Consider the following 27,550-nt stretch of genomic DNA (forward strand, 5'->3'; position numbering starts at 1 on the left):
CTCCATTAAGATAATTCGAAGTCATTTTCAACCAATCTTTTGATACAGCTCACACCTCACTATTGAGTACGCTATTAAATATACTAATAGACTCTGCTTCCAGGAAGCTCACAGATCAACTATAAGCGCTCCTGATGAATATTATGAATCAAGTACATGGGAGAACTGGCATTTAGGTCTAGATCGAGGGAGTCAGAACAGGTTGACTGCACCCCAGTTGCCATCTTTGACTGAGTCTTAGCGAACAAGCAGGAGTTTGCAGGTGGAAAAGTCTCGCAGGAACCCTAGGCTGCGAGGTGGGCGTGGAGGTGCGTGGCCAGCGAGGGGTGGTGTGCCTGCGGCCTGGACAGGCGGCGCCGGCAGGGACGGGGCCAGGTGACACTGCAGAGGCAGGGTGGGGCCACCACACAAGGAGCCGGCAACAGGGGAGCCCAGGGGGGCGTTTTTAAGAAGAACAAGATAACTGGATGTTTTAGAAAGGCTGTCCTGGAGGCAGTGAAGACACTGGCTAGGAATTAGAAGAGGTTCACAGAAGAGAGACAGGAGGTGCAGTAGTTTACACGAGAGATCACAAAGTGGTGGCATCCTCTCCGGCAGGGTGGATGAGGTCACAGATGCCAGATGCGGACGAGTTCTGAGGCAGAAATGGGGGCATTCAGTGACCGCTTGGATGTAAGGGAGTAAAGATGTACAGAAAAAGTGGAGGCGAGGTGGTTTGACACACACTGGGGGTGTGATTGTTAATTCCTAAAACTAGAATACAAGAGGTGGGCAGGTAGATGCAAATATATTTTCCCCTTTGAAAAGAGCCATTAAAGGATTTTGGTACTGGAAGGATTTTTTAAAACCACCTATATATTACTTTTTAACTATATTTACTATTTTATAATTTACTGTAATACATTACTACTGGGCACACAATGATGAGCAATCTAATAATTCATTATTCTCTCTGGATACTTATTCTTTTTTTTAAAGATTTCATTTATTTATTTGAGAGAGAGAGAGCATGGGGGGCAGGGTAGAGGGAGAAGCAGACTCCCTGCTAAGCAGGGAATCTGATGCAGGGCTTGATCCCTGTACTCCAGGATCGTGACCTGAGCCAAAGGCAAGACACTTAACTGACTGAACCAACCAGGTGCTTCTGGATATATATTCTTAATTACATAAATTATATAACTATATATAATTATATAACTATATATGTAACTAAGTATACATATAACTATATATAATATATATTAAATATGTAATATTTATCTAACTATATATATAGAGAGGGAGGGAGAGAGAGAGTAGACAAAGTTATTTTTTTTGTCCATATGTTTTTTAATAGTATCCATAGCTGAGAAGGGCTAGAGCTGAGAAGGGCAAATAGGTTCTGTTATGCCTCTATAAGACAGCATTTCCCTTACTGATCATAGAACTCACCCATTCATTCCCTCACTCACCCATACATATTCATTGGGTGCCCTATCATCTGGATATGTAATGGCAAATAAAACAGATATGGTTCCTGTACTCAGGAAGCTTGCAGTCTAATGGGAGAGATGAACAGGTAACAAGTAAACAAAAGATAGGTCTATATTGTGGCAAAGGCCAAGAAAGGAATCAAGATGCTATAAGAAAGAACCACCAAGGAAACAAAGTTCAGCTAGGTGGTTCAAAGAAGGTAAAAATGAAAGAGTCCCATGAACAATGAGTTGGGGGTGGGAGGGCAGATAGAAAGATACTTTCAACAGAAAAATTAAGCCAGAATTGAGAAAAGTCGGGGAAGCAAGAGTGTAGGATGGTGACAAAGAGGTTAGGCAGAGATGCAAGGGACATAATATTTATCCAGAATCCTTGTGATGTGAGCAGCACTGCAGGAGAAGTATTTTTCCAAGTACCATTCTATATTTAATTAAATGTATTCTTTGAGTACTTTTAAATCCTTCCTTCTTACTCTAAATTTAGTCCATTTTCTAAGTATAACATTAAAATTTAAAAAAAAATTGAGGCATGTAGTGGGTGCTGTGGTGTGCCACCCAGAAGGAGGTGTTTATTCCCACATTTGCAGAGCATGTTGTTTGTCCCAAAGATCTCAGTTGAATTCCTCTTTGAGAATTGCTACTAAGCCAGCAGACTTTCTCCAGGTCAGACCTCTCACAGGGAGTGGAGAGAAGCCAGTATCTAATGCCTGGTCAGTGCAAGAGCATATAAGACTCTGGACTTAGGAGGGATGACTCTGAGGGGTCAGTGCTGCTAGAGGCCTTTGCTGGAACTACATTGTCCTATACCTCCTCCCTGTCCTACTTTTCTTACTTTCCCAAAGGTGTTCACCCCAAGGGTACTACCCGAGGAAACTTTCTGCATGGAAACCTCTGTCTCACACTCTTTCCCAGAGAACCAAGCCTAAGACAGTGTGTAAATATTACATGTATTTGTAATACATGTAAATACAGTGTGTAAATATACATGTATCACGTGTATAGACATCATTTTTAAATTTAATATTTCAAAGAGTTGCTTCTGGTTCAGTATTTACAGGGAATTTGAAAATGATAGTGATAGACATATAAAGTACTTACCTGTGTCAGGCTCTGTGATGACAAAAACTTTATATACATCCACATTTAAATTAATTCTCATAACAGCTCTTTGAGATAGGTGCTATTATTATACAATTTGGTAAATTATGAACCTGGAGCTAAGGAGATTAAGTGACTTGCCCAAAGTCTCACAGCAAATAAAAGGTAGAACTAAGAACTAGAGTTTAGTTGCTCTTTAACCAATGTCTGTGCTCTTAACCATCCAGATATACTATTTTCTGAAGACTGAACTCATTTTAGCGGTACAATTCTGTGCTCCATTCCTGTGTTTTAAAATTTGTATGTTATAGTTCAATCATTATTATTCAATTATTATTAACTTGCTATAAGAAGTTAAATATAAGAATTTCTCCTATTAGTCTAATTCAGTAAGAATGATAAAGGAAACTAAATTTTCTAAGATCTAATTTTAAGAGCTAATACAATTAAATGCCTATTTTATTAATTACATGATTACAAATATGATCATTGCTATTGAAGGGGTTTATGAAGAAGCCAGCCAGCCAGATGCTTGTTCCCAATAATAGTCAGAATGTAGAGACTTTATCAGAAGGAGCAGAATAAGGAAATGATTTGCTTTGTATTTTTAAGCTAGCTACATGGCTACAAAGTACAGATAATAAATTTAAAAAATCAAGATTCTGTGCAGGCATCCCTATGTAAAGCTAACTGCAAAGCACACTGATTGATATTAAATAAAAAAATAAAAAGGGAATAGGGTAATGGATGAAACCTGGTGTGTTTTAACTCTTTCTCTTATCTTTTTTCTCAATTATCCTGACATTATATGGGAATTTGCAATTTCATTCACACACAAAAAAGAGCAGATAAAATTGGAGACCTTACCTGTCCAATAATGAGAGGAACCACAACAGTCATAAAAAGCTGAGAAAAAATAGATGTGAAAGGCACAGAAGAGGACGAGCCAAGCTGTAAGGCAAGAATATAAGAGGAGTGAGAATTACTTTGAATCAGTTATCAAATATTGCTGTTAATTAAACGGTATAATAAATGAATTCTCTCACAGGCACCAAAAATTTGGTAGCTATATATAAAGAGCAAGTGAAATTACTTTTAATTTTCTAAATTTAGTGCCAAAGAGACTATGTACTTTAACATATAATTTTTATGGGAAACTAGCATTGAGGAAAAATTATGACTATGGTTTTGCAATTAACTTACATTGCTTATTATTAATTACATTACTGACTAGTAAAGTTATTCTGTGTTCATACTGTTCATAATCATATGGTGTGATATTTCACCTATACTCTTTTCTCTTTCTCCTATCTGCAGACCCCTAAAACAAACAAGGGTGTCTCATCATTCGCTTCTCAAGATATTTTTATTTATGCAAGTGAAATAGTTTCTAACTTTTCTACTCCTTCAAAACAAAGCAATGAATCTCATATACCTTTAAAATTTATTCTTACACAAAATCTAGGAAATGAGAATTCCTGAAACATAAATTATTTTCCAAGTTAAAATTTTAATATATCTCTTCTAAATGTGTATGTTTTGACACTGCTCATAATTCCTATTTTTTCCTCCCTCCTCATTTTTTGGTTCATTTTCACTAACAACTGCAATCTCAGCTTTGTAAAGATTCTACTGCTGGTAGCACAGGTAGTTTGTCTATAAACATAGTCCCACACTCATGTTAATCTCAACCACCAAGAATTGTAGGCTTCCTATTAACTTGGTAATAGCTTTCAAAACCTCCTTCTGCTTTTCAAACCTCTCTGGACAAACAGTTGCCTGGTTCATAGCTGTTTATCTCTTTTAAGAGTCCCTTTTGCAGCCAGGTTCTCCCAAATCATCAATAATGATCGCCCTGGAACTTGGAACTTATTTCCATCCTCCCCCTGCAGATGAAACCTCAATTTTCGCATTTAACCAAGTTTAATTAAACTTGGGTAAATACTTTTTGGAATATACTTTTTGTGAAGGACTTTGATATAGTTGGCACCAAGGGCCCTGAATGTTAAATAAAACAAAGGAAATAGTTAGATAAATGAAGTCAACAGCTCTGAATGAAATGATGTGGGATCAGTGTTTTCACTGATTTCTAATTCCTGCATGAACTAGCTTACCAAAATCTTTTCTACACCCTGGTATATTTTTATTCTGCCCCCATCCTTAACCCCAATCTATATGCACTCAAGATGCCAAGCATGTATGTCCTGCCCAGTAGAGGTTTGCATTCACTTAATACTCGCTTCAGCACTGACCACTGGCTGTGAGCTTAACCCATAAAAACTGTAGCCTCTAACCTGTTGCTCCATAATTAGTACAAACTAAAGTGAGGAAGAAAGACAAACAGAAAAAGGGAAACTATGAACAGAAACGTGAACACCTAGGATTCCTGGCATGTTAAATGCTACAAGGCTGTTAGATGTTGCTTCTTATGCCAAGCCGAAATATTAAGAGCTAATAATCACACCCTATTTTAGAGCAACAGTGTCTTTGAAATACAGGGCATTTAACAAATATATATTTCTTTTCACGAATATTAACCCTAAAGATGCTCCTGAGATAAGATCGAGATTTTAAAAATGCATACTTTACAGAGAAATTGAGACCCTAGATGAACAGAAAGATAAAATTTAAAGAACAGATTTTCAAGTTCAAAAACATCCAACTCAATGCTCAACCATAAAGTTCACAATGTTTAGAGAGACGTAGTAGGATTCTGGGTGATAACCTTCAAGTAAAAGCTGTCAGTTCTTGCCTGGAATCTCATGGGTAATTTGACATATTCCCCATTCTATCTCAAGTCTACTGTTACTCAATGTGTCTTTAAAATGTTTTAATGAATAACCCTATCAAGCTATATTCCCTTTGTAAGCCCAATGTTTAACCCAATACCTGGCAGAGAGAACACATTTGCAGATAATAAAGCTGTACACAATGAACAAATGAAGTAATTTGTAAATATAAAGTACTAAAAAGTGCCAAACTCTTATTCAAAATCATATACCTATTTTTTTCTAAAGTTATAAAAATACAAACCTGAAGTATATTTTAAAAATCATTTATTAAGTTAGTTTGGGAGTTATTTTTATTCCCAATTCTATTTAAAAGATTGCATTTGGGGATAAGAGGAGTAAAGGAAAATTAATGTCAACTTTGGTTTTAAAATTTTTTATCCATTTTAACTTCTCCACCTATCATACAATAGACCATTTGCATGTTCAATGTTTTTTTTACAATTTTTAATTTAAATTCAATTTAGTCAACATATAGTGTATTATTAGTTTCAGAGCTAGAATTTGGTGATTCATCAGTTACATATAACACCCAGTGCTCATTATACCAAGTGCCCTTCATAATTCCCATCACTGAATTACCCCATCCCCCCACCTCCCCTCCAGCAACCCTGTTTGTTTCCTAGAGTTGAATCTCTTATGGTTTGCCTCCCTCTCTGTTTATCTTATTTTATTTTATTGCATGTTCAATGTTTAGAAGGCTTGTGTTTCTAGAAGACAATAGAAAGGGTGATCTACAAAGTCCCTTTGTCCTCTAAAACACCTATGATCTCTGGCCCACTTGATTGGAAACGCAGGTTGGAGGAGGACCTCCCTGCTTTGTCAGATCAGAGGCCAGAGCAAGCTGGCCAGGGATGTAATTAACAGGGTACATGAAGCCAGACAACGTACGTGGTGATGCTGGGGAGGAAATCCCGCAGGATGGTTCCCTTAGAAGTGGCTCTGAAAGGAAGGAAATCTCAGTTCTGAGGTCTAATTTGGCATAAGTCCTTTCTTTTGAATCACCAACCAGACCTGTTGCTGTGGTCAGTGTGAAGATGCAGAGACACCCTTGGGGAAGTTTCTGATGCTATGAAGTACACTCTGGCATCCAGAAGAAAGAAGAGCTAGCATTTGGCATAGACTAACATATGAGAGCATGACCAGAAAAGTACCAGAGTATGTATGCAGAGTTGATTTTAACTAAAGCAGAAGGAAATATGCTGCCTGGGATATCTGGTTCTTCACATTTTAATGAAGAATCTGTCAGGGTTTCTATTGTAAAGACCAACGTGTTTATAAGAAGCATCAATAATTTGTACCTTTGGATAGAGTTGCAGGTTCAGGATAAGTATGTATCAAGACTTGCTCTGAGCTTCACTGAGCTACCTGGCACACTTAAAGGTGACAGTCTCATACTGCCAACCCATATTTTAGGATACACTGTGTTAAATGAACAATCTGGCCACTCGCTAATTTCTTTTAGGAATATAATGCTTTAAAGCACAGAGCTCACAATTAGGTTTGCCAATTTGTTTTAATACCATGCTGATAAGAAATGTTTCAGTGAAACTTAAATATGTGGAGATTTAGGACCTTTGTGTTGAATCATTCAAATAGTTACTGGTGCCTCCTGTGAGCCAGGAGCATGTTTTAGGCGTTGGGAATCCAACAGTGAACACAACTGAAAACCCTTCCTCTTCAGGAGTTTTTTAAAAGCTGAGGTGCGGGGGCACCTGAGTGGCTCAGTTAGTTGACCATCTGACTCTTGATTTTGGCTGAGGTTATGATCTCAGGGTGGTGAGATGGAGCCATGAGCTGGGCTCTGTGCTGAGTGTGGAGCCTGCCTGGGATTTTCTCTCTCCCTCTCAAGCTCTCTTTCAAAAAACACCACCACCATCAACAACAACAACAACTTTATTTTTTAAGGATTGAAAAAAAAAGTTGAGGTGTGTGTGCATGTCCACCCATCACCATGTGCATGTACTCCTTTCTACAGAACGCCTTCCCATATTTAAAAGTTGTAGTCTTTGTCTAAGAGTTAGTTCAATTATCACATTAGAAATTCTTTCCAAACCTTCCTCCTGTAGCACAGATGTGGCCTCTTTTGTGGCTCTGCATTTCTACCATTACTCTCAGAATCCTTGGTTGCTCTTGTGTGCAAATTTGTCTGTCAGTAGACTGTGTTCCAGAAGGTCCAGGGACAGGGTCATTCATTTTTATATTCCCAGTGCCCAGCAGACTGACTACATTCTACAGCTAGGGCAGTGGTTCTCAAGCTTTAGCACTATCAGAAACATCTGGAGGGCTGCTTAAATCATAGATTGCTTGGCCCCACCTTCAGAGAAGAATGGGGAGGATGTTGAGAATTTGCATTTCTAATATGGCTCCATTGATGCCCACGCTGCTGAGCTAGGGTTCATTCACCCTTTGAGAATCACTCATTCGTACATTGTAGGTATTCAACAACAGTTGTGAGTTCAAATAATGAATGTCAACAATACGTAGGTAGAAAAACAGGCCTGACAATGTTTTACTTCCTCCTTCCAACTACAAGTTATGTTACAAAGCCCTACTTAGTTTACAGACCCCAGAAAAGGATCAGTTGTCTGGCCTCCCAACCATCTCCTATAATTGCAATAATGACAACTTTTATTGTACAATCTCTATGTGCCAGACACTGCTCTAAATGCTTACTGTGTGTCAATAATTTAACCTTTCAGGTAGGTCTTACTAGTACCTGTATTTTCATATATGGCAATAGTGGCACAGAACAGTTGGACAAAGTCACCAGCTAGAGAGTGACAGAGCCAGGATCTAAACCCGGAAGTCGATCCCCAGCAGTCATACTTAATTCTTACACTCTGCTGCATATTAATTACTAAAGGTACAGAGCAGTGAAATGGGAAGGGCGGCAGGAGTGGAAGCCAAAGCTGGGCTCCCCCTTTCTTGCCCATGTGAAATAAAGAGAGGGTGTGTGTGTGTGTGTGTGTGTGTGTGTGTGTGTGTGTCTGCGTCTGCATGGAGATGGAGAATTGGAAGGCAGGCAGAAGCAAGAAGAGGGAGGAGAAAGAAAGAGGAGGGGTGGGGAGAAACTTGATAAGTAGTAGTTGATGATGCAGCCTTTCTCAACTGGGGTTCCAGATTTGAGTCACAGAAAAGGAGCAATTACTTGAGTCACTATTTTCTCAACCCTGTCAAGGATGGTACCTAGCTAGTACTGCAGTAAATGGATCAGAAAGAGTTAATCCAACACACACAATGGATGTCTTAGGGCATTAGGACTTAATTCTCTAACCTGGCAGAGAAAGGCTGAATAGAAGCAGGATTGACTGTTATCAATCCATTCAATTTACAAACTGTTTGATTTGGAAAGAATCTGGGGGCCCAGTGGGTAAAATATTATGGGGCCAACCAAGACTCAGACAAATAAGTAACAATTCTTGATGGAGACACTGACTGTCTGTAAAATCATAGTTATCAACCTACAGTTAGAAAACAGATGGTGCGTTTTAAATCACTTCTCTAAGTGAGCTGACCTGTAAATTGTCATTAATGCACCAGGTCTTCACTTGCTCTGCTGTGTAATCAGCCTTTTATCTCCTACCAGGGAAATCCATTAGCCACAGGCGTCTCTACTATTCGTGTTTCCTCTCAGCTATTAAAACATTATTGTACTAAATAATTCACCCTTGGTGATTGGTCTTTGCTTTCATTAGTGCCATATTCAGGGAAAATATAAGAATAGATATTTACAGTTTACACTGTAGAATGATGAATGGTAAATCTCATCTGTGAGAAAATCAGGAAGAAGCCGCTTCAGATACAGAGTAGGATTTGTTCACTTCCTGCCCAATTTCTACCTTCTCGTCATGGTCTGCAGAGCCCAGCCCTGGGGAGAGGGAAAAAGAAGGGGGCTCACTTAACTATTGGCTCTAATTTTCTTGTACCCCTACACAGACATACTCATAAGTACCTGTCTCCTTTCTGTCACAGACAAGCATGCAGACAGAATAAGGGAGAGTGTCCCCAGGCCCCAATCTCCCAAATCCTTCTAGATTTCCATCTTTCCCCAGAAACTACAGTTCAGCTTTTCTTTCATTCCTGCTGCCCCTTCTCTCACAGGGAAACATGCAAACTACATTGATTACTTACACAAAATCAATGACTTAAATGTACGCTAGCTGACAGGCTCAATGTAAAAATGACTACGATTTTTATCAAAATTAAAATAGGATTGTTAAACAGCCTTATCGATTCAGCTGCATGTATAAAACTAAAATTGGGTTACTGTATGCAAGATAAATACTTAGCAGAGGAAATGAGCCTTTTTATATCTAGATGGCATTTTTCTTTCTTTGAGAAGTAAAGAATAAAATAGGCTTTTGCTAATTTTCAAAGATAAAAAAATTATGTAAAACATTTCTTTTTGTTATATGCTAATTTAAAACATAAGATTATCTTCCAATAACTGATGGAAATTCTGTGCAATTGTAAATTCTGGTTACTCAAACCACACAGGATGTTTGGTGAAATGTGCCCAGATAAACTGTAAATTGGCTTATCATAACCCAGAGAGAAAAAGCTATGGGGGGGATCCAAGGCTTGGAGGGCTGGAGAGAGAGATACTCAGAGGCATCTAGGAACAAACTTTGCTCCTAATTCCCTGACCACAGAATTTGGTCTTGTCGATCTGTTTGGTTCAGAAACCAAAGAGCCTACTATTGCCAGAAAATCCCTTAAGAAGAGCAGACATTTAAGTTCCCCCAGAAGAGTGCTCTAAGCTTGGGACCAAAAGACAAGAGTGGCATGAAGGAAGTGGTGTCCTTTTCACCTTGGCCAGACCCTATCTGCCCAGGGAGCACCAGCAGCAGCAGCTGGTGTTGGGGTGGAAACCAAAGGCCAAGGGAAAAGCCTTACTAGGGCAGTGCTGAATTCATCCAACGCTACTGCCTCCTTTCAGTTAAGTTTGAGAAGGCCCAGACAAGCAGTGCCATTGGCCCCTCTGGGTCGGCGATCCTGATAAGGGAGAAGGGGTTTATCAATGTCATTTCTGGAGTATTTGAAAATTGCTTATGAGGTGCTCCCCCTAGTCCATCATGGTTCCGTAGATCTAGGAGGAGTCCTGGTGCAACCATTTACAAAAGACTCCACAGATTATTTTGCTTTACAAAATTCTGTGTAAGAACCATTTCTAAGAGATTTACACATGCAGCCCAAAGAGAAGCTACTCTCAGGTTTAAGAGGAGGAGATTTGTCTTCACTTGCTTTAGGAACACTCTTGGGCACAAGGTGGAAATACTGGTTCAGTGTGAAGCAACTGGGGCAATCAAATGGATAGTTTCTCTTAAAGTGCTTTATGTTTGATCAATTTGTGCATCACCCACATGTGTGACCATCAATTATGCAACCATCGTTAGGAACATACTATAAAAAATAATCGGAGTATTGTACATGACACTAATGGCTATATGCATTGTTTCTGTTTATATTGATGGGATTAAAAGTGCAATAATTTTCTATCACAGATGGCCAATTACTAGGGAAACTAATGATGATTGTAGCCTCGAAAGCTGCCACTGATCGGTCTCCCCTACCCTGGCTCTCTCTCCTACATGAACTTTTGAACCATGTAGTCGGAACCGTGGAGGTTAGCAGTTAATTTTTTCCTCTAAGTTTCTCCTGAGTTCTTGGTTCTCGTTTACCCAAAGAAGCCGTAAGTTTCTTCAAGGCAATAATTATGCCTCCTTCTCTTTTGTCTTTCCTACGTTACCTAAAATATCCATGTTCAAGAAATAATAATTGAGTGCTGGTAGTCTGTCTTAAAAGAAACTGTGTCTCCTAAGAGGCATGCTTTGAAAGCATAACTTACAAAAGAACATTCAAGGGGACGCAGAACCTGGCTGAAAGTGCCTTGTGTTCTTTACTAGTTGCACAGCCTCCAATGAATTACAAACCTTCTTTGAATCGAAGTTTTCTCATATAAAGTGAGGACAATATGTCTAAAGGGAATAATGGGATTTTGTATGAAGTACAAATTATAGATACTTGATAAAAATTATTCTATCTCTCCCCTTATTTCCCCCTCTCCTCCCTGAAAAATACAGTTTCTTATATGGTGTGAAATTCGAGCCTTTTGAATTTAAGAACCATTGAAATGGAAAGTAACAGAAGAGACAGTCACATCAATGGAACATATATAGTTAGCTCAGAAACAGAGCCTAGTGTGCATGCATGTGAGTATACATCCATGTTTGTGCGTGTGCATGTGTGTATATATATATGTGTGCAATTATCATAATGCCTTATAAATATCTGCTTGAAGATAGACTGGACGGGCACCTGGGTGGCTCAGTTGTTTAAGCGTCTGCCTTTAGCTCACGTCATGATCTCAGGGTCCTGGGATGAAGCCCCACGTTAGGTTCCCTGACCCTAACCCCCACTCATGCTCTCTGTCTCTGAAATAAATAAACAAATAAAATCTTTAAAAAAGAGAGATACAGAGAGGCCAGATTCCTAAGAAGTCAAGTCATATAAAATCAATTGATAGGATACTTACTTAAGGGGTGCTTACATGCTACCTAATGGTTAAGCATGTAGGTAAATGTTCATCAGATATCCTAAGGGTATTGATGTGATCATCCCCACATATGAAGGTGGTCTGATCTATGACTCTGAAGACATGACTTTCAGCAGTGGTCAAAGTTTGGACTCTGCATGTTTCCAGAGGCCTCAATGTTCAATGACTTTATGGCTAGGGTAGAAGCAAGGCCTTGATCTGTTGCATTTTAATGGCACAAGCTCAAAGTATCACTAATCTTCTCCTGCTAAACATACTTATTTAAATACATTGGTAGTCTACAGACTCCTGGAATTTGAGACCATGAACGTGGTCTCTAATATACAGTTTCTATAGATCACAGCTGCTTTGAATTGGCTTTGTTCTGTGGCATGAGCCCAGTTATCCCCACCCTTGGTCTTAATTTTCAGAGGAAGTAAGAAAGAAGTTTACATTGTTTACTTTCATTCCCCAGAGTAAGCAAGATGTAGTTGGGAAGATGATGTTGGGCAGCAGCTGAGGAGGCTTCAGGGGAACAGGATTTCACAGAAGCAAGAGCTCCATACTGCCTGCTGGACTCTCCCACTATGGTTCACGTGGACTTCAAACCTGAACTGGCTGACCTCAGGGCCTAAGTGCTGACCTCAGCACTCTCCTCTTCATCTTAACTACCACACTATACTGTTCCAGCTTTAAAGTCTCTCTTCAGTATTCTCTATTACTTCCTGCTGAACAAAGCCTAGAATAATAGCTGGTAAACAACCACATCAAAGAAAGGAAAGACATGGCAAATTTTTAAGTGATTGTTAGACATAACAGAATCAGAGCCATGCATGTGAAAAAATCTGAAGTAAGCAGGAGATCCTTTGAGAAACATCAGAAGTTTCCATCTAACCTTCTCTTTTTCCTCAAATTAAGTTTCCTTTCAGGGACATGTGGGTGGCTCAGTTGGACCTGCCTTCAGCTCAGGTCATAATCCCATGGTCCTGTGATAGAGCCCTGCATCATCCCAGGCAGAGGGCAAGGGAGAAACAGACCCTTACCCTCTGCCTCTCCTCCCTGCTTGTGTTCTCTCTCTCTCTCTCTCTCAAATAAAATCTTTAAAAAAAGAAAAGAAAAAAAGTTTCCTTTCAGTACAAAATTCTTTATAACCTCGCTCCCTCTCTATTAAATGAAATATTTTCTATTTTAGTAATCTCCTTTGAAATATTTTGATACTTGTGATACTTATAATTTCTGGCTTAGATTTTAATTATCTATGTATATATTCTATTTTCTCTATTAAATAAATTCTTTGAGAGAAGGATCAATGTGAGATTGATCTTTGTAATATTCACAGTGCACAGTAGGCAAACACTGAATAAAAGAATGGATGTTTTGCTTAATATTATTGAAAAAAAAACTATAAATTCTTTTTCATAGCAAACACAAGGTAAGATTTTATGCATCAGGATGAGACCCCAACCTTCTAACTATTTATTTATTTATTTATTTATTTATTTATTTATTTATTTATTTATTTATGAAAGAGAGAGAGAGAGAGAGAGAGGCAGAGACACAGGCAGAGGGAGAAGCAGGCTCCATGCAGGGAGCCCAATGCAGGACTCCATCCCCGGTCTCCAGGATCACACCCTGGGCTGAATGAAGCTGAGCCACCCGGGCTGCCCTAACCATCCATTTATCTTCTGAACCACTCTAATCATTCACTATTCACTCACCTTCCTATTCCCCTCCTTCTAACAAATATTTATTGAATATTTGGCATTGAAGATGAGTTAATGAATAAGGCATGCCTGGTTCCTGGCCTAGTAGAACTTCAAATCTAGTGGATGCTAACCACTTGTAACATTGTTTTGTAAGGAAAACTAATATGGGATTCTAAGTAATGAACATATAAGTGCAGTTTTTAAAGCTGGACAAGGGTTAATTTATCCTTATGATAGAACTCCATGGACTGGTGCATATCCACTGATTACATAAAGACAATAATTTCTGCCCCTGCCAATATCAGCAGTATATTATCAAGAAAACTGAGGTAGTATATCTAAAATCACTTCGAATCTTAGGAGCAAATGGTGGTATTTCAAGAAAAGCTTTACTGCTCTTACTGTCAGCCATGGTGAACCCTGGATTTATTTACATGTAAGATTATAAGATTATAGACTATAAATGATTATGGAATCTTACAGGTTTAAATTTTAAGACTCAGTTCATTATTTAGGTCTCGGCTCGCTGGACTATTACTGCATCCCAGATAAGCATTTCTGCAGAATCATGACATTCTTCCTGGAATTATTTTCTGTTTTCCTTTTTAAAGTGTCAAATGTAAATAATCACTTGTGTGATTCTTTATAGCTTACAGCATGCTTTCACATAAATTAACTCATTTCATCTTATCATAATCCTCATTTTACAGAGGAAAAAACTGAAGCTGAGAAGGATTAAGGAAAATCGACTGTTACACAACATTTTGGCTGCAAATTGAACCAAAATGTTATGCCTTCTCACCATACCATGCTACCTTTATACACACAGACTGTGAGGGAAAATGAAGCCAGTCCCGTCAAAGTGGCTTCATAATATAGGAATGTGTGCCTGAAGTTAGAGCATGTAACAAAAAGTAGTCCTAACACAACTCTTCGGATAGATGTATTCACTCATCCATCCATCTGAGATGTCATACAGTAAGAAATATATACATCCTGGCACAGAGCTTCCAAAACCTGTAACTTCCTGAGTCATAGGGGTGATAGGAAAATCTTTTACTACAATATTTGCATTTTGCCCCCAGTTCCTGGCGCAGAGGGTTCAGAGCCTTCCTGGATTGGTGAATGCATCCACATGCAGGGGGTTAGTACACCCCAAGCTGCTTGGGGACATAAGATCCTGCACTTGGGACCTTTCTAGACTTTGCCCTATGTACCTCTGCATCTGGCTTTTCATTTGTATTCTTTATGGTATCATTTATAATAATCTGGTAATAGCAAGTAAATGTTTCCCTGGGTTCTGTGAGCCATAATAGCAAATTATCAAACTGGGGAGGGGGTCATGGGATCCCCTGAGTTGAAGCCAAGTCAGAGAGAAGTGTGGGTACCCTGGAAATCCACTACTTACAGTTGGTGCTTGAAGTGGGAGGCTGTCTTGTGGGATTGAGCCCTTTCCCTTCTATGCTAACTCTGTGCAGTGTTAAAACTGTAGGACACCCATTTGGCATCTGCAGAAAAGTGGAGAATTGCTTGGTGTGGAAACATCATACATTTGGTGTCAGAAGTGCTCTGAGTACAGAAACATTTTCCTTTACAAATCATCCATTCAAAAAATGTTTTTGAGTGGCTTCCATGGATAGGCACTATTTTGGGCCTTTGGGGTTACAGCAGTGATCAAAGCAGACAAAGTATCTGCTTTTTGTGAGGCTTATGTTCTAGTTGGGAAGGCAGATAATAAACAGACTACCAAATGGTTAAGATGCCATGTGATAGTAAATGCTAAAAGGAACAACTGAGCATGATAGGTGGGGAGAGATTGGTGGATAGAGGGTATGTTGTTCCACACAAAATAGTTGGGAAAGGATTCTCTCCTAAAATGACATTTTATTGGAGACCAGAGATGAAAGTGAAGGAGAGAGCCATGTGGATATCTGAGAGGGAAATCCAGGTTGAGCTAGTGCCAAGTGCAAAGACTCAGGATGGTTCTTGGTGCTGCTAGAGCATCTCACTCTTTGCCCAATCCATTCACTCTCCCACAGAACTATTTCATATCTTCGCCTCATCAAATCTCCAATACCTCCTTGCCTTTTTTGGTCCTCCACCCTTAACTTCACTTGTCATTTCACTGGGAAAATATAAACAATATTAAGAGAACTTACACAAGCTCCTATAGTTACATGAACCAGTTTACTTGCATCTTTGCCCTGATACCATGCTTTCCTCCTATTACTATGAACTATCTGTGCTTAGGAGACCATGCTCTCCCTTTGTGATCTAAAGCTCACCCTCTTTCTCCCATTCAAGGATATGGGTCTAAAACTCCTCCCTTCTTTTTTTCTGTATGAATTGTTTCTTCTCTAACAATTAATCCATCAATACAAATACCCTAATAGTTTTCCCCACTTAAAAATAGATCCTATGTTAACTTTGTTGTTGTCCCATTTCTGCATCTTTTATACCAGAATGCCTCCAAAGAATTAATGATTATCACTGTCTTTAACTCTTTCTCATTCATTCTGGAACTTTAATCAGGTATTTACCTCCACAACTCTGCTGAAATAGCTTATTGTTAGGTCCCCAGTGATTTCCATTTGTTGAAATCAGTGGTTGATTCTCAGACTTCATTTTATCTGAACTATTACCACTATTTGAAGTAGTTAACCATTTCCTCTTTTGAAACACATCCTCTGCTAGCTTCTAGGACACCAAAATCTCTTGGTGTTCTTCCTAAGCAAACTGGATATCCTTGGTAGTCTTTGTGGAGTTCTTAATATTAGGATGCCCCAGAACACAGTCCACTAATATCTTTTCTTCTCTATTGTCTCTTGCTAGTCTCATTCTAATTTCTAATCCATTTCTAAGCTGACCTCTCCCAAATGTGTATCTCTTATCCAGACCTCTTCCCCTCCTATAGTCAACTGCTTACTTTTCTACTTGGATGTCTCAAAGGCATCTTCATCCAAGTATGTGCAATACTGAGCTTTTTATGAGTTCCTTTAGCCTGCTCAACCCTATGGTCTTCTCTATCTTAGTAAATGGTAACTCCATCCTTCCAGTTACACAGACTTAGTCATCCTTGTCTTTTCTGTTCCCTCATAACCTTTATTCAATCTTTCAGTTCTTTCAAGTTCTACTTCCCACCAGATTTACTCAACCACCTGGTCCAAGCTAAACCATCTCTTGCTATGATATTGCACTAGCTTTCTAATTGGTCTTCCTGGCTCCATCATTATCTCCAAAAAGCTATTTTCAACCCAGCATCCAGAATCATCCTTTGGAAAGGTATGCCAGAACATGCCATTCTCTTATCAAAACTCTTTTAATGATTTCCTGTCTCTCTCAAATTCAAGTTCAAATTCCTTAAAAGAGGACTTCAAGATCTTATATCATTTGGCCCCTGCTATGACTGTGACTTCAACTCTATTTACTCTCTTCCTTGCTCACTGCATTCTAGCCACACTGGCCTGCTCACTATTCCTTGTGGACACCATACACACTCTCAGGACTTTTCCACTTGCGATTCCTTCCACTTGGAATACTCTACCATCAGAAGGCATCAGAAGTCTTTCTTATCTCCTCTAGATCTTTGTTCAAACATCATTTTCTCAGTGAGTTCCACCCGACTGCCCTATTTAAAAGAGCCATTTTAACTCCTCTAACCCATTCTGGCACTTCTTATTCCCCTCCTTCATTTTATTTTTCTCTTTAGTATGTATCACTCATCTTATACATTATGTTTTTACTTATTTGTTGGTTGTTTCTTACTACTAGTATAACTTCCACAACAGCAAAGATGTACCTTTTTGCTCATTGCTATATCCTTGGCACCCAGCAAAGTGCCTGGCATATAGGAAGAACTCAATACTTACTACTGAATGAATGATGAATAAGTCTAAATAACTTTTTTGAGTAATTTTGCCATAAAACAGAGGACAGAGATGGAGGTGGGATAAGGTGAGATTTAATTTTTAAGATATGTAATATTACAGAATACATCGATGTTAATAGAAATGATTCAGCAGAGACAGAAAATTTGATAATATAGGAGAAAGAGGGAAATCTGTGTGAATCATATTGTTAAGTTGGCAATAAGAGATAATGCAACAGGAGGGACTGGCCTTACATGAGGGCAAAGAAACAGGAGAAAAGGCAAAGAATATAGATGCAGGTAAGTGAGATCTTATAAAATTTCTGATTGCTTCTAATTTCCTCATTGGCTAATTTCCTTTCTGTATCAGATGAGATGAAAAAGGAGAAGAGGAATCAGAAATTTGAGAAGCAAGAAGAAAGTATGAAATGGTTCTCTAGAGAGTAGAATGAGGATTAATTAGGGGATGGTAGTAGGATCACTAGGTGCACAGTTAATTGTCATGAATTTCAAATGAGACCAGTCAGCATGGTCGTGTGTGTTCCAGCCATGTTCAGGTACACAGGCAGGAAGGTACAGAGTTGGCTTTAAGCAGGGCTGGCACTTTGCTATGCAAATATGAAGCAGTAAGAAATGAATAAAGTTGCTGATGGTGTATGCGATACAATAATTATAATGACGGACCACGAGATCTTGACTAGGTAAGATGGGACGTGAGGGTAGAGTAGGTTAGAGGCTTTGTTAAGGTGGTAAGGAAAATAAACTGGCCATTCTAGCAAGTTTGAAGAATAGGTCACAAAGATAGGAGCTGTTGGTAACAGAAGACATATGAAAAGGAGTATGAAAGGATGCTGTTATCAGTAGTAATAAAGTGTCTGTCTATAAGGGTGACTGGCTGAGATGAAGTGGAAGGCATTCTTAGTGGAGAAGAGACAAGAAGGCTCTTGACTCTTTGGCTCTTTAAAGGCCAGGGTATTAGGAAGATAAATTATGTGAATACTGAAAAATATAAAGAATTAATCTAAGTATACGATTAAAAAAGAAGACAATGGGGAGGTGCTAACATTTTTTGGACTCAGAGAGTGACCTAGAGTTCTACTGATAATTCCAGCAAGAAGGGGTAGCAGGTGATATGATATACACATATTGGCATAACTTTTAAAGGAATGAGAATATTTTATGGAGAAGGCACAGGAAATGATCTGGAATTGGTAATGAGGTGCAAGGAAGACAGCTTGCCCCACTTCAAGGCTCAGTGATATGAAAGACACCTGCGGCAGAAACTTGACTCAGGGGACAGGTTTCAGTTGGAGCAAGATGGTGAAGGGGGACATTCTGAGGAGAGGTCAAAAATACAGAGACCTGAAAATTCCATCAGTAAACAAGGCCTTTACTAGCTACTGCATCTGGACATTTAGAAATTTCCATTTTCAAGATATGATTTTAAAGAAACAATTCAATTTTCCAGGGTTGTATGTTTCCTCATCTTCTTTAACAAAATACCACAACTGGGTGGCTTAAAAAACAAATCGATTGTTTCTCAGTTCCGGAAGCTATAAGTCTGAAATCAAGTAAGGCTGTGCTGCCTCTGAAGTCTATAGGGGAGAATCCCTCCTTCTCTCTTCCAGCTGTGATACCTGCTATCACTCTACTACCTGTCTCATCATGACTTGCCATTTCTCCCTCTGTGACTGACTCCTCTTCTTGTTAGGACACTAGGATTGGATTAAGCACCCAACCTGCACTAGTAGAACTTCATCTTAAATAATTATAACAGCAATGATCCTATTTTTAAATAAGGTCACATTCCGATGTAGTAGGGGTTAGAATTTCAACATAATTTTTTTTGGAGGACACAAATCAACCCATAACGGGGGTGCTGATAAGAAAACATTACATCTTTTACAGAATGTGTTCCAATTTAAGTCGCTCAGATATTTGTCCTACTCAGTAAATGAAGCCCAGTAATTCAAGTGTTTAAGCAACGACCTTTATTTGTAGAATGCATGACAACCCTAATAGACAAAAAGTGTTCTATACTGTGCATGTGATTTAAGGTTATGTAACACAAACTTGTCTGTTAATGTCGTGTGATGACGTCATTGAACCTCTTGAGACAGCTTAGCTCAGAGGAGAAGCATTAAATTTTGAAGTTGAGGGTCTTGGGGTCTCTTTCACTCTTGTAGCTCCTTTATTTATTTATTTATTTGTTTGTTTGTTTGTTTATTTATTTATTTAAATTTTATTTATATTCAATTTGCCAACATATAGTATAACACCCCAGTGCTCATCATATCACGTGCCCTCCTTAATGCCCATCACCCAGTTACCCCATCCCCCCACCCACCTCCCCTTCTGCAACCCCTTTGTTTCCCGGAGTTAGAGGAGTCTCTAATGGTTTATTTTGCTCTCTAATGGTTCCCCACTCAGTTTCCTTCCTTTCCCTTAGAGTCCCCTTTCACTATTTCTAATATTCCACAAATGAATGAAACCATATGATAATTATCTTTCTCCAATTGACTTATTTCACTCAGCATAATACCCTCCAGTTCCATCCACGTCAATGTAAATGGTAGGTATTCATCCTTTCTGATTATTTTAAAATGTTGAACCAACTAAAGCTACCAGCCTACGGGTCTAAGAATAGGGGAAAGCTTGCAACGGTGTGATGTCATAATGTTAATGAGCTGAGAACATTTCTTGTTATGGCTGGAAATGGGCAGGAGAAGGAGAAAAGAACTCGTGTGGTTCTGCAGTCATGAGCTGAAACAGGGTCTGAGAGATTCCAGTCTCTGAGATACTCAAAAGTGCTATCCTAGGTTTCAGCCCCATAGCTGTGGCTGTGGCTTCTCCCTAGCTTGTCTGAAGAGTCACATGAGTACAAGACGTCACTCTTCTGCAGCAGAGAAAACCTGCACTACAGAGCCATTTGTTGTGTTTTCCACCCGTCTTCTGACCCACTGCAAGTGGGGACCTCAGAAGGGCCTACATCCTGTGCCTGTTGTGAGTGGCTATCCCTCAGAAATCATGATCCAGGGTCTCGGAGAGAACGCGGAGGGGGTGATCCCAGTTCCTCACATCGAGTGAGCAGTTAGGCGCATACGAAGACTTTTCTTCCCAATGAATGCAAATCAATATTCACTGTATTAATGCAACTCACTGCGAATTCTGAATTGGTAGCATCCACATTAATTAGGTTTGTTATGCTGAGCGAAGTGATCTGATGATTTGACTCTTCTTAACCTTGTCAGCATGGAGCCAGCATTTCAAGATGGGATGGAGAAGCGGAGGTTTATTACTTGAAGGTAATGTCTTTCATGAAAGATGCAGAATCCAACTGTTTAGGAGGGCATCTCTCCCTCTCCACTTCCTGCACAGCTTGTAAGAAATGAAGTCCCTCACACTATTACTCTAATTGAATTCCAACTTGGGTAATTACACTATAATTAAATAAATTTTCCCTATAGTTTTAATTCACTGACAAATAGTGCTAGTCAAACAGCTACATTTCACTCCGAGAAATGATCCCCAACTCCATTTCAGTGATGAGTGGAATGATTTATATTTGGGAAATGTTGTGTATGAAAAATGCACAGTTCATAAAATATTTTAGGTATCATTCATGATTACATACGCTTTTCTCAGCATGAGATAACATTAATTTCTATTATAATCTTTCATCTAATTCCTCATATGCTCAGCACCAAAAGAAATAAGACAGTTAATTAGCAGTTCTTATTTTCAGAACAATTTTTGTTTAGTTAACCAGTAGCTGGTATTTTCTATTTCTGAAGCACATTTTATTATCCCTGGCAGACAACTGGATAGGTGTTATTGTTTCCCATTCTATAGATGGAAAAATTGAGGCAGCATTCCCCAGAATGAGGAAGCCAGTTACTACCAGCCTTGGAACTTAAGCTTTCCCGGGTCCCCTGGTCCAAGGCACTTGCTGTCAAACACTGGGTCACTAGCAATCACTTTAGTTTTACTAATGAGAAAAGAGCAAGCATATATCTGTGACCTATATCTCAGGTCATTAATTTGTAATAATTAATGACTTAACCAGGAGTCAGAGGCCTAATAACTGGGCTCTGATGCCATCCTTGGATCATGAGACCATAGAGATCCTTTGTGTCGACATGTTATTATTCTGTACAGTTCAACTGGAAGAACAGTTCAAACTATGATACAAATGGTAGCAAAAAGATTCAAATTTCAATTTTTATTCTAATGCCCTTTCTCAAAGGGTTGTAGATGGCTTTTAATAAAAGATAGTAAAGACAACATCAAAATACTCACAAAAAGCAGCAGTAGCAGGGGTGTTATAATGATGCCCTGAAAGAAATAAAAGAGACGATGATCATTTTATCAGCCTAGAAAGCAGGACACTTTCTTTGCCATTCTAAACTCTGATTCATGGAAATGTTGATCCTTCTCACTTCTGTTTAATAAAATCGAGGAGATAAAGACAGGGGAGCCCCAGTCTTGGGTCTTTAGAAAGCCTTAGCCTCTCTATCACAATTATTGTGTTTAGTATCATTGAAAGTACAACCACCAATCTTCCTTAAACTCGTCTGCCCTTTTTAAAACATAAGTTGCCTTCCGTGTTGCATATGTATCACTCGGGTGAAGCTGGCAAGCCTTCTCACTCCAAGACTTTCAACTCTAACTTGGATAAAGTGCCCCCTTTCAAGAGAAGACAGGTGGCTCAGTCCCAGTTGGGGTCCTCTCCTGAGCAAAGACCACGTCAGTTGTGATGAATGAGATGTCGTGATTTTGTAATGTGAACCGATCTCCCCTAGGAAATGAGCTGGGATCTCAAAACTCATTTTACTTGATTAGACTCCATGTCTCCATGGTGGAAGGCAAGTCTTTCATCTAATTCAGCCACATAGGAGCACCTCAGTCCCTCTGCCTCCCCTAGGCAGAAAGGAGCAAAAGATTTGTTTTCTGCAATGACAGGAAACAGTTTGAGGCTGTTGTCAATGAGGCAGGATACAAGCTTTTAGGTTTTTTGAAGGGAAATCTTTAAAACTAGGTGTTTGAGTTGGGAGTTAACATGACAGGTTTCAGTTTTAGAGCAGCAGATGATTATTCGCCCCTCTTACTTCTTCCTTTATCTCTCAACACTTCATTATGATTTCTACAAGAGAAGTGTTTCATATTTTTATTAATGAATTCTACTTGGAACTTTAAAATCCCAAAGAATCTGTGTGTGTATGTGTGTGTGTGTGTGTGTGTGTGTGTGTATTGCATGTGAGTGAGAGAGAAAGAGATAGAGACGATACTGTGCCCAGGATCTAGGAGTGGGACCACTTCACTACATTTGGGAAAAAGTCCTTTTGGTATTTATATGAAATCTTTTTGTCATTACAGTAACTAAATATTCTTTTGAATGTATCGCAAGAGGGACTGGTTACCTCATATGAACATTGCCACTCTGATTTTCTTAGACATATACCACATACAAAGATTCACACACGAGCTCGCTTTATTGTTAAATAATAGAATAAATGCTTCTTTCTTGTGCAAACTTTTGCAGTTGGCAGTAACGAATACAACACTTTAAGTGTTGTATTTTTAATCTGTTTATTAAAATATGTGTTGTGGTTTATCAACTCCACTGGGGTCTATGAAGCAGGTTCTCATCAGCACATTTAGGAGAGTTAAATGTGCAAAATGCCAAAGTAATTTTTAAGAGCTACAGTTCCTCAATGACATGGAATATATTCATACTTTAGGAGGAATTCCAAACTTCACAAGGCCATGTGGAAATGAAAATATCTGGCTGTTTCAGTCAATGTGGGAGTCACCTGATTTCAAGTCAATTTGTTTAAACATTTATTGAATGTCCATTTATATGCCAGCCACTGTTCCATTAATTAGAAGAATTAGTGGAAACAGATCTGGCAGAAAGGAAAACAAGGATAATCCAGTAAGAGGGAAGGGGATTCACAAAACTATACAAAGTTGAGCAGGGTGGGAAGAAAGTATGATGTGGAGGCATCAGAGACCAAGGGCCTCGTGGTCAGAAGAGGGAGTTTGGGGTTGATCCTATCAATAATGGCAAACTCCTGAAGAATGTCAAGTAAAGGTACGATGAGGTGGTAAATAATTTAGTATATGGAGAAAAAAATTGGTAAACTTAGCTTACAAGCTAACCAGTTTTACCTTTGTTATCTAATAATTCACCCACATCCAAATAAAAGAAAACAGAAACTTGTATTAATGTTAATTATGAAACATCAACAGCACTAATAGCACTTAATGAAAATAAGGTACAGTATCTTGCTAGGATAAGAATTTTCAACCAGAGGGAGGTTGAGCACTGTCACCACTCAGAGGACATTTGTCTTATATTAGAGGAGGTGAAGCCACACTGGTGTCTTACAGTACAGGGGAACCCATGCTCTTCCTAGTGACCGCTAATTTTCCTTTGCCATAGTAGAATACTAACAGTAGTAGTAATAGTATCAGGACTATTAATGGTATTTTGCTTCAGCAATTTTACGCAGCACATTTTAAAAATTGGCCCTCCCCTACTGAAGGCAGTAGGTTACATAATAGACCCATTTTATATTTTTTTTTTTTTTTTTTTTTTTTTTTTTTTTTTTATTTTTTTTTTTAAATTTTTTTATTTATTTATGATAGTTACAGAGAGAGAGAGAGAGGCAGAGACACAGGCAGAGGGAGAAGCAGGCTCCATGCACCAGGAGCCCGATGTGGGATTCGATCCCGGGTCTCCAGGATCGCGCCCTGGGCCAAAGGCAGGCGCCAAACCGCTGCGCCACTCAGGGATCCCCTAGACCCATTTTATAGATGTGGAAATGGGCATTCAGAAAAGCCAAGCAAACTGCCCAGTCACACAGCAAATAAATGGCAAAGGCAAAACCTAGATTTGAGTCTGCTTTTGCCCAACTCCAAATCCAGAGCTGACTCCACTATGCCACTGGTCCTGGATGGCAGGTTTCAACAACCAGTATAGTTTCTACAGAGTTCTGCTTTGGACATATATGTAGGGATTAGTTGCTGTATGATCTTGGTCTCAAGGTGATAACCAATTCGTTTTTTAAGATTTTTTAGTTATTCATGAAACACAGAGAGAGAGAGGCAGAGACACAGGCAGAGGGAGAAGCAGGTTCCCTGCAGGGAGCCCGATGCAGGACTTGATCCCAGGACCATGGGATCATGACCTGAGCCAAAGGCAGATGCTCAGCAACTGAGCTACCCAGGTGCCCCGGTGATAACCAATTCTTAGAGATGACTTTGCTTTGGAAGGCAGAGCACTATTATCTGCAGGTTTTCCTGCCTGAATTTTCAAGTATATAGTTACCAACACACAATAGTTTCCTTGCAGTTCTTCCAAAGTCTTAATGATATTCATTCCTAAAATATTAAAAATTTCCTAGCAAATAGGATAAATTTTTTAATTCTGGATTCAAGATTCCTTTTTATTTTCTCAGAAATGTTTATTCAACTTCATTAACTAAGAATGAATTGTTATATAGTGCTAAAATCTGTTTTCCAACTGTATTAGGAAGTGAGTCAGTCACAATGTCATTAATCCTGACAAGAACACCACAAGCTTTAGTGAAGTCATTATAATAATTGTCAAAATATTACATAAAAGCCAACATTTATGAAGTGCTTATCTCACATCGATGATATGCTAAGGACTTCATGAATGTTATCTTATGAAACTCTCACAACACTATGAGGGAGGTAGATTTATTATCCCCATCTTGTACAGAAGGAAACTGAGTCTCAGAGATACCAAGGTAAGAAGAGGAATTCAATCTCTATCTCCCTGACTACACAGCCTGTGAGCCTGAACAGTGTAAATAAAATCTTTGCAGTCTTACCCTGTTTCCTCAGGGTTACATTTTAAGAGTAAACCTGAGAGAAGCTTCAAATCAGTATGTCTTTTTGATGACATGAAACAAATTGAGAAATCAGCCTTTGTGTGACATGGTTGATACATTTTTTTAAAGTCAGGTTTTTACAAATATCAATGGTAAAAAGCGTGGGCTGAAAATGTAAACTGTAACAGCAACAATCACTGGGAGCTGGAAAGTCAAATAAACATGTTTTTTTCTCTTGGGTATATAGAAGGCTCAATTTGATTGTCTCTTTTCTCTTTCCCCAGTAAATCCTATGCAAATGGATAAAATCAAAGAGGTGGTGGATGAGCACTTCTAGCAGATGTTACCCCTCTGCTTGCAGATTCAAGGTCAAGACATAGTTTTAGCATCCTTGCAATTGGGATGCTGTGTTAAGCTTTCTGATTGCAACACCTGAAGAAGTCAAGTCACAAAGTGACTAACTTTGATTGGCTTTAAAAAACCTTCAGAAAAGCCATTTACACCTCTGATGTGAATGACTGGGTGATTATATTTCAATGGCTTTAGTGGGAAGGAAAAAAAAAGTGTGAAATCTCAGACGCAGAGATTTAGTAACTTGAAATACAAGCCAAGAAAAAGCCTCCAAAAAACAACAACAACACTGTAAATGCACCTCTCTGAGCAGTAATATTAGTTAAAAAGGCAAAACTTAAGTGGATTATTGGTTTTTTTTTTTTAAATAGAAAATGTTATCAAAAGGTTTTGCTGCAACAACTATTGTGATCACAAAGAAGCCAAAATTGACTTCTTAGGGTGTCTCTCTCTAGGATATTGAATTGTTAAGTTTTGGAAAAAGTGCTTTTTACTTTCTAATTAAAAGGCAGTGACTTAATTTTTACAGAATGACAGACACTCATCTGAAGTGTGACCCCTCTGTCTCCCTCACTTGCTCACCAGTGAGGTAAGGCAATGATGGCTGTGCTTTCGCCAGAGAACACACAGAGAGGCAATGTTCTTGTTCTGAAAGTACACACTGACCTGGATGAAGCTATTTCACAGTAAGGAAGTTGTCTTTTATAATTGATCCCAAACCAACTCTACTGTCACCCTGTCTTCTCCTTGGAGCAACATAAGGCACATCTCACCCCTTCTGCCTTGTAATGACCTTTTAACTGCTGCTGCTTTTAAGTAGTATAAATAAAATCTCTGCACTCTTCAACTATTTCCTCAAACTTACAATTTAAGAATAATGCAAAGGTGAGTATCTGGGTCCTCACACTAAGTCTTCTTCAGGCTAATAAATGGTCCTTAGCCATCCCCCCAAACCCGCCCCAACACTGTTTCCCTAGAGTAGGGTTCTGAGGCTCGTTTTAGACATAATTTCATTTCAGGTGAACCTAAGAGTCCATAGCACTCGCTTAATGACAACTGACCAAAACTTAGAGATGTCATCCTGGAGCACTGTCTACCAGGCCAATCAATCCAAGGATTATTTAATTACCTAGAAGGATATACCTTTGTTTGACTTCTATTTACTATTAATTTACATGCTAACTTACACCTTTTTACCCAGTAGATAAAGAAATAATTTCTGTCTAGTAGAAAAAACAACCACAAAAGTTATGATCTTATTACCCTGCATGTATTAGCCAGTTTTGTCCTCAACCTAGTGAAATATTTTGGTATTCTCTTCTGATGGACTATATAATCCCTATTTCTTTCTCTCTCTCTCTTTTTTTTTTTAAGTTTTATTTACTGGGGGTATTGTGGGGCGAGGGGCAGAGAAAATCCCAAGCTGACTTCCCAGTGAGTGTGTATCGCATCACTGCTGATGCGTGATTTGATTCCACAACCTGGAGATCATGGTCTGGGCTGAAACCAAGAGTCAGATGCTTAACTAATGGCGGTCCCCAGGTGTTCCTATAATCTCCATTTCAATAATCTCTTAGAAATCAACTTTACCTTCCTTTTGGTTCCCTAATTATTCAGTTATAAAATGTTTGATACTTGCTCATTCTATATTTTTAAGAAAGTCATGTTTTCAACTTTTGAAAATTCTACTTTGACAGCTCCTTTACTCTGAACTGTGCATTTATGTTAATGCAAAGATAGTGTTTTTTTATTTTTATTTTTTTAGTTTTTATTTAAAAAATTTTTTTAAAAATTTATTTATGATAGTCACACACAGAGAGAGAGAGAGAGAGAGAGAGAGGCAGAGACACAGGCAGAGGGAGAAGC

The 27,550-nt window shown here is 38.8% G+C and overlaps 1 protein-coding gene and 2 long non-coding RNA genes across 22 annotated transcripts in view; 2 read left to right on the forward strand and 1 right to left on the reverse strand.

Moving 5' to 3' along the window:
- LOC112654873 (uncharacterized) overlaps positions 1 to 3,550 on the forward strand; it is a 68,763-nt gene extending 65,213 nt beyond the window's left edge. For all 3 annotated transcript variants that reach the window (XR_004804915.2, XR_007402313.1, XR_003133441.3), the window contains one exon: positions 3,414 to 3,550. This is a non-coding gene — a long non-coding RNA (uncharacterized LOC112654873). The remainder of the gene's footprint in view (positions 1 to 3,413) is intronic.
- Positions 1 to 27,550, reverse strand: part of SLC10A7 (solute carrier family 10 member 7) — a 242,850-nt gene that overhangs the window by 46,477 nt on the left and 168,823 nt on the right. For 7 of the 17 annotated variants that reach the window (XR_004804912.2, XR_007402310.1, XM_035698731.2 and 4 more), the window contains 2 exons: positions 21,771 to 21,806; positions 3,438 to 3,521 (listed from right to left, as the gene is read on the reverse strand). Coding sequence is in view for 7 of the 17 variants with exons in the window: in XM_035698731.2 (XP_035554624.1) it covers positions 3,438 to 3,521; positions 21,771 to 21,806 (120 nt within the window). In the remaining 10 variants the exon portion in view is untranslated. Of the gene's footprint in view, positions 1 to 3,437; positions 3,522 to 9,094; positions 9,231 to 21,770; positions 21,807 to 27,550 lie in introns of those variants that run through there. The other 10 variants (XR_007402311.1, XM_035698733.2, XM_035698737.2 and 7 more) reach the window with 6 other exon arrangements.
- Positions 5,809 to 14,121, forward strand: LOC112654874 (uncharacterized). Of its 2 annotated transcripts, XR_007402317.1 has the most exons (4): positions 5,809 to 6,517; positions 10,867 to 10,988; positions 11,446 to 11,574; positions 12,373 to 14,121. It is a non-coding gene; the product is annotated as an uncharacterized LOC112654874 (long non-coding RNA). The 2 variants fall into 2 exon arrangements; XR_007402318.1 differs by lacking the exon at positions 10,867 to 10,988 and having other exon boundaries at positions 5,818 to 6,517; positions 12,373 to 14,120.

This window comes from Canis lupus, chromosome 15 (genome assembly GCF_003254725.2).
Source record: "Canis lupus dingo isolate Sandy chromosome 15, ASM325472v2, whole genome shotgun sequence".
Classification (NCBI taxonomy): Eukaryota; Metazoa; Chordata; class Mammalia; order Carnivora; family Canidae; genus Canis; species Canis lupus.